Below are 7928 nucleotides of genomic sequence, written 5' to 3'. Positions count from 1 at the left end.
TCAGTTTTAACCATATGGGCTGGTAGGGGTGTAGAATGGGAAAATGGACTAAGCTTGATCAATATCGTTGCGATTGGTCTGCTTCCTTCTACTGGCTTTTAAGTTGGATGTAAAACATGTTCACCAAATTGTTCAAGTCTCTGCGTGTAGCCACCATGTTTTTTTTTGTTCCAATTAAATGTAAATATAGGTTATAAAGCTCGTGTTTTAACAACTGTTGTTTTAGCCCTATTCTGTCTTTTTGTATTAAAATGTTTCGTTTTAATCTTCGATACCGTAATCGAAGAGACAAATATAGTTTTGATTGTTATTATTATTAAGTCAGTTCTTCGTACATCCAAAGGTAGGTATACACAGTATACAGCTGTGATTGCTAAGTAAAAGAGAACGGCGAGAAATGAAGCGGAGCGTCAATCAAATTACAGCGTACTTTTTTGATTACTTAAAAACTGCGGACAGTAATTAAACTCGGATCAGTTATTTCCCATCAAAGGCGATTTAAAAGGTTTCGAGATTTTTGTTTTGGTTTTCAAATTTGTAAAAGCGCCTAGATGCCATAAGGGGATAACCAGCTGAAGTGCATTGAAGCATTTAAGTAAATTGTGAAAATCCGTGGCGCTATTACAAGGTTGCAGGGTTGATGGATTGCAATCTAAGTATCTTGAAGCGCGAAAGAAGATTGATAGATTAAATATGAGACCTTTAAATACGCTAAACGCAGATATATTACTTTTATATATAAAAGCGAGATGTCTATAGAAACAGACATACTGTGTTGAGTCGGCAAGTGATGTTCAAATAATAATTATTCTATCTTAAACTATAGAACATGTAGCGAATATATAGACAAAGGCTATGCTTGATTTTACTACGAGTTTGTGTAGGTTCTGTTAAAGCTGACTAACCTATGAATAATTGAATGAATGTAACTTGCTTTATTCTCGCATAGCGGGAAAACGACAGTCGTTATAACCCTTATATGTTCTGTTTTATACAACTCGTGCCCGCTTACAAGTTGCCAAGTATACGTAATTTTGTCGGTGTTTTTTTTGTACGGCTAACAGTTTTGACAACCCATCAGTGACCACTGGGTTGAAGGAATTGCCCAAGGGTACATACGCCCACAACTATAGCAGCGACGAGCCTTGAACCCATGGCCTATGGGTTACTGGCATAGCGCGCTAACCACTGCGCTGCCTATGTTTTAATCAAAAAAAAAAACTAATAGGGTAAATATAAACAGTTTTACTCACCGTGCGAGTTAAAGCAACATATTGTAGGCTATTTATCTAAATTTAAACGGAAAACAGGCGCAAACGCGACCGTTGGCAAAATGTTTAAATATCAACCTTAAGTGAAATGGTTTTAAATTTATAAAAATTAGATGCATTTATCCCGAAATGTTTTTTTTTCAGTTTCACGTATTTAAATTGTGTTAAATCCCATCCCCTCAGTTCAATGTAAGCATTATGTACGGTTGAAACTTAATATTCCATTGTATCTTTGCTTGCGCTCGTTGGAGTGTTGTTTGCTTTTGGTATATGGAGGTGTATGGATTCAATGCGCTATTTCGGCGTTTAATTTAGAGAAGAAATTTATTAACTCGACGTTAGAAATTCAGGCGCGTCACTTGCAGTTAAGTGTATTGAAGCATTAATTAAGTGTTCGCATCGGGTGGCAATACACGGTAAATTTAGCATATCAAAGCCTAAAGGCATCTCGCTAAACTAAGTTAACCGAATTTCGACTGATTTTGTGCATATTGTTGTCATATAGGTATATATAGGATAAGATTATTAGAATATGAGTCAGTTAGTATAGATAGTTATTACTGTGAACTGAGGCTGCATGAACGCATTAGGTCGATTGCCTTCGTGTACGTGTAAAACAAAACGGAAATCGAAAGATGTTTTGTCAAAGCTTTACTGACTCGTTCAAACTGGTGTCTGCTTCTTGTTGTCGGTTGTCAAGCGTTTCCGTTCAATTTCGAGAAGTTTTGTTCAACATCTATTGAGACTTAACGTTATCCGCCTTAATAAACTAGAAAGAGCTGATCGAACGAGTTGTTGTGGAACAGTGTACACTCATTGTGTTTAGTTGTTGGTTTTTTAGGTTTGAATTACTGATTTCACTTAATTATGTTTGGTGTTGATAAATTGTAATTAATTTTCAGAGAGTTTTTTGTAATTTATTTGAAATTTGTAAGTAGGTAAATATGGGAAAGCAAAACTCTAAACTGTCTCCAACCGTTCTTACTGACATGGTAAACAACACAGACTTCACAGAACGTGAGATCAGACTGTGGTATAAATCGTTCCGAAAAGATTGCCCGACCGGCATCCTTTCACTGGAGGAATTCAAAAAGCTCTACAAACAATTTTTCCCAAGCGGGGACGCCAGCGCTTTTGCAGAGCACGCTTTCAGGTATTTTTTAATCTCACAATCGTGCATATGCGGGATTAAAATCGCGTTATTTTGGTGGTAGTGGATCCGGACCTAATCCTACTTAATCTGTGTCGTATTTTTTAAATACTGTTTATAAAATAGGACATTTGATAAGAACGGAGATGGAACGATCGATTTCAAGGAGTTTATGTGCGCGCTGTCCGTCACCTCACGCGGTACATTCGACGAAAAACTCAAGTGGGCTTACAGCATGTATGATATGGACAACGATGGCCACGTGACCCGGAAGGAAATGCTAGAGATTATATCGGTCGATTAATTATTTGATTGATAGCCTTCGTAAAACGCATGACATATAGTAAGGTGGGGGAAGATGGGACACCTTCGTATATTTTCTTGTCCCATTTGGTAGCAAACAAAGAACATTCAAAGAATTAAACAATACCCTCATGACTTACATAGGCCGTTTTAATTTGTTTAAAACGCAAATATCATGTTACCTGATAAAGGTGTCCCGTCTTCCCCACCCTACTATATATACAATGGTTTTATATTTTTTTTTGAAAACTTAAATACAAACAGATTTTCGGTGTTTCATAATTTAAAAAATCAGACCAAAAACAATAAAAGGGTCCGAAACAATTCATGCCCTACTCAAACTGCATATGGTTTAACATTGTACATTTGTACAACAGGCTATTTACAAAATGGTTGGGGAAGAAGCGATGGCGAAGATTGTGACAGATGGTCTTACAGCAAAGCAACGAGTGGATCGCATCTTCACTCGCATGGATAGAGACGGTGACGACCAAATTACAGTCGAAGAATTCCGCAAGGCAGCTAGTGAAGATTTAAGTCTTGTTATGTTGCTACAAGTTGGGGGAGGGGGAGAGGTTCAACAAAAAGGAGAAACCAGTGATAAATAAAAGACAATTTAGTGTTTCAGCCAATCAAACTTATAGTACTGTAGGGTGAGGTGGGATACCGTTAGCACCTAAATCCCATGCTTACTGATCGTGTTTTGAACAATAAACAACGCTTTTAGATTCGTATAAGGATAGCGTTTTAATTTTTGTAAATATCCTTTTTAAACTACCGAATGGAACAAGAAAATAAATAAAAAACATGTTCCATCTTACCCCACCGTTATATACTGCTGTTCCCCTTCATAGGCATCGAGGTTTTGTTTCATGCCGTTTGTTTACATGTCTTGGTACACATAAGAATTGTATAACTGTATGTTTATATACGAACACGAAGTTGTTATTATACCAAGTTGTATAAAACAGAGAAATTGTCTCTTGGGTTATAATATGAGTGATGTATATACAAGATTAGTATATAGTGGGGTGGGGGAAGATGGGACATATTTAGCACATATTATCCAAATATCCTGATCGTGTTTTAAACAATTAACAACGGTTTATATGGGAGTCGTGAGAATACGAGGTTTTGGAATCCTTTGAACGTACTCTGTTTATTGCCAAGTTGAACGAGAAAATAGAAAGAAAAAGTGTCCCATTCTACCCTACCCTGCGATATACATACCTGGATAAACATGGTAGAATGTTAGCATGTTTTTTTAATAAACTTTTACGCGCAGTCTACAAAGCATAAATATTACATAAATATTCCGTTACTTCCATACAAAGCGTCGGGATGAAGTCTGGCCGTATGGCAGATGAAACGTTGGAAATATACTACGTTTTTATACCGGATGAGCTGCTAAAATATTATTAAACAATTAGTGTTATAAGGAACAGTAAGTCGGAATTGTTTGCTTTATAAATATATTTACAAATAAATCATTTGTCTGTGTTAAACATGAATTACAAATTTAAATAGAAGGCAAATAAGGTACAACGCATAATTTGGAGTGTACGACTGCATATAATGTATAGCAGTAAAGTATTAAAAACGCTATACATTCTCACGTACATTGTTTTTGCTGTAAAAAATTATGATTCTGCCCACCACAGAATCCTATATAGTGGGATGGAGTAAAATGGGATACATTTTTATTCTGTTTTCTCGTCCCATTTGGTAGTAAACAAAGAACATTTAAAGAATTTTAAAACCGTATATCCCCGCGACTCCCATATACCGTTGTTAATTGTTTAAAACAAGATCAGAATATTTGTAAAATATGTGCTAAAGGTGTCTCGTTTTCCTTCTACCCTACTATAACTTCACTTTCCGTTTAACGTATGGGATTTTACTAACTAAACGTTGTCGTTTTATCAAACTACACAAATTATGATCTTTTATGCCATGCCACAGTGCATAATATAATTTGAGTTTATGTTTTGTATACAAAAACCCGTACGTTCATAAAACATATAATATTGACGTGAATAATGGTCTTGTTTTCTGAGCCCGTTGTTTAATGTTTAAAACACGAATATTTGGATGTTATGTGCCAAATGTGTCCCGCCTTCCCCCTACATTACTATATATTAATTTACTTGATTGACAGTTAATTCGTTTACGCATTTTGTCAGATTTATGTCAGTTTTTAATATTTTGGCTTTAAATCTGTTGCGTAACGTTGATTGTATGCGGATAAGGTGGACAAACACAGGTTAAGATTCGATTTTCTGTCATTGATTTGGCATCTGAATTGGCCTCTCTGCGGATTATTTTGAAGCGCATACATATATTCGTTATATAGCATTGGCATTCAAGGTTTTCTATATTATTCAAGAAAATACGCAGCCACAGAAGACTTATTTTAGAGGTGATTCAATTTTGAAAATGGGTCAAAAAGCTGCCAAGTTAAATCCTGCTGTGTTAAAAGACTTGTACACGAGCACTTACTTTTCCGAGGTCGAAATAAAGGAATGGTATGCCTGCTTTCGTAAAGAATGTCCAACTGGTTACCTCACCAGAACAGAGTTTGTAGCACTTTACAAGAAAATGTTTGTGGCAGGAGATTGCTCACAATTTGCAGAACAAGCTTTCAGGTTTGTAATGATGTATGTAGTTTTTCCACTGTAGTTGCGACTTTGTGTAAATATATATTAGGGTGGGGAAGACGGGACACATTTAGCACGTAATATCTAAATATCTTGATCTTGTTTTAAACAATTAAAACGGTCTATGGGAGTCGAGAGGATATCGTTGAATGAAAAGGTGTTACATCCTCCCCCATCCTTATATATTTATTCCAGTGAAAAAACATGACCAAAACAAAATGTCGTTCACTCTCTTTCAATTTATTATTAGGACCTATGATCGTGACGGTAGCGGTAAAATCGACTTTCGCGAATTCATGTGCGCGTTGTCACTCATGTCACGTGGTACGGTGGACGAGAAACTAACGTGGGCATTCAGTATGTATGACGTAGACGGGGATGGTGAAATTACGAGAGTTGAAATGAGAAACATGATTCGAGTAAGATTTAGTTTTCTATTTGTAAATTATTTTGTTGTTTCTTAAAACGGATGGAAAGCCATTTAAATATATTCACGTTTGTCAAGCGTTTAGGCCTTTTGGTTTTCCTGTATATTGGTACGTTGTATTTTACACTATAGTAACGTGGGGTAATATGGGAAATGCTTTTATTCTTTATATTCGTCTCATTTTGGAAGCAAACAAACAACCTTTACAGGATTAAGCAGACACCCGCGTTTGTTATTTGTTTAAAAGAAGGTCAGGAAATATGGGATTTAGGTGCTGACAGTATCCCCTCTTATTACACAGTACTGTATTATATAGTAGAGTGGGGGAAAATGGGACACCTTTAACACATAATATCCAAACATCCTGATTGTATTTTAAACAATTAACATTGGTCTATGGGAGTCGTAAGAATACGGTTTTATATTTCTTTGAATATTCTTTGTTTATTACTTAATGGAACGAGAAAATGAAGATAAAAGGTGTCCCATCTTCCCCCACCCTACTCCATAACCTATTTATAAACTGTAACCTTTAACTGAAATATTTTTATTAGTCCGTATATCTGCTCGTCGGCGAGGATATCATGTACACCATATTACCAGAACAACTAACTCCCCAGCAAAGAGCAGATCGCATCTTTTCTAGAATGGATAAAGACGGAGATGAACAAGTTACACTGAAAGAGTTTCAAATAGCTGCTCGTTTGGAGCCTAGTTTAGTTATGTTGCTTCAGATTGGTGATTAGATTGTTAATTTTTTAAAAACTATAACTCTCACTATTTGGCTTTATTATAAAATTGTTTCAGTCTGGTTATATAGTAGGGTAGGGGAAGATGGGACACATATTTATTCTAATTTCTTGTCCCATTTGGCAGTAAACAAAAGACATTTCAAGAATTAGGAAACCGTACTCTTACGACTCCTATAGACCGTTGTTAATTGTTTAAAACATGATAAGCTTATTTGGATATCATGTACTGAAGGTGTCCCGTCTTTCCCAAACTACTATTTTAACCAGTTATTGTAATTTTCGAATGCAGAAAAGTACGGTTTTTGATACTGTTTGTACATTTGCTTTACCATTTCGTCGGATGTGTTACTTGTACAATACGCCATAATGTCATTTTAATAAAATAAGCCGAAATTATCATGCCGCTTAACAAAGAGCATACCACTCGCTGTATATCGGGAATACGGTGGATTCCTATTTTGTTACTAGGATACATATGGACACGACAACTAGTACAGCAACAACACCAGAATTCATTGTAACGTCGACATCGGCTAACTCAAGTTTTGAAAACGCAATTTTAAACTGTTAAACTGTCTAACTTATATTCTGAATACGTCATTTTGTTGATTATAATAAAACTGTATATTATAAAGTCGCATATTTGATTAATATGTCTGGAACGTGTTGCTGTGTATTTGTGTAAAATGACCGGTCCATACAACGAATTAAAGACGTGACAATATTTCGGGATTTTTCACCTTACAAAATAGAAACGCACGAAAACTCCCCTATCACATGCACGAAGTATGACGTAGGGTGAGAAACTATTCATGCGGAAAATGGTTGACAATTTCGCGAACTATCGGCCTTCGCACCAGAGTGTGTTGTTTTGTGATTATTAGTTACGTAATTTGCTAATTTTATTCTGTATTATTAGTATATAGTTACTGTAATATGTTTGGTATAATATGTAGTTAGTTTTATTATAAAATTCTACAGTTTTAACTTAACTTGTTACATTTGTATACTTTTTTATTTTTTCTTATTGTTACATTTTGTATTTATGTGTTTCTGATACTCAGTAATAAATAAAGTAGATGAAGAATCCCCTCCTACCTTATTTGCTAACCCCTAGGTTAAGGGGTTAGGTGTTGATGGTTAGGGGTTAGTGGTTATAGGGGTTAGTAGTTAGCAAATATGGTGGGGGGGGGGGAAGATTCTTCACTAGCACCATAAAGTATAACGAGTGACTTTGTATTTAGACATTCATACAACTTCTCACAGTTTAGACGCAGAGGGTAAATACTTCTGTAGGAATATATCTTAATATCCACATGGTTTGCGCTCCTTCATCTCTATTATCATATTCATATCAAATACAAATAA

At 35.6% G+C, this 7928-nt stretch overlaps 2 protein-coding genes across 2 annotated transcripts; both read left to right on the top strand.

The window, feature by feature from the left end:
• The first annotated feature begins 2177 nt into the window (after positions 1-2177).
• LOC100176875 (hippocalcin-like protein 4) lies at positions 2178-3458 on the top strand. Its single transcript, XM_002124812.5, has 3 exons — positions 2178-2424; positions 2548-2716; positions 3102-3458. The coding sequence occupies exons 1-3, from the start codon at positions 2216-2218 to the stop codon at positions 3330-3332; spliced, it is 609 nt and encodes a 202-aa protein (XP_002124848.1). The 5' UTR covers positions 2178-2215; the 3' UTR covers positions 3333-3458.
• Positions 3459-4890: 1432 nt separating this feature from the next.
• Positions 4891-6950, top strand: LOC100187095 (visinin-like protein 1). The gene is made up of 3 exons (XM_002124869.2): positions 4891-5369; positions 5632-5800; positions 6363-6950. The coding sequence occupies exons 1-3, from the start codon at positions 5161-5163 to the stop codon at positions 6552-6554; spliced, it is 570 nt and encodes a 189-aa protein (XP_002124905.1). The 5' UTR covers positions 4891-5160; the 3' UTR covers positions 6555-6950.
• Positions 6951-7928: the final 978 nt, after the last annotated feature.

Source organism: Ciona intestinalis, chromosome 7, assembly GCF_000224145.3.
Source record: "Ciona intestinalis chromosome 7, KH, whole genome shotgun sequence".
Classification (NCBI taxonomy): Eukaryota; Metazoa; Chordata; class Ascidiacea; order Phlebobranchia; family Cionidae; genus Ciona; species Ciona intestinalis.
Note: the sequence above shows the minus strand (reverse complement) of the source record. Positions and strands in the feature narration are given on the sequence as shown.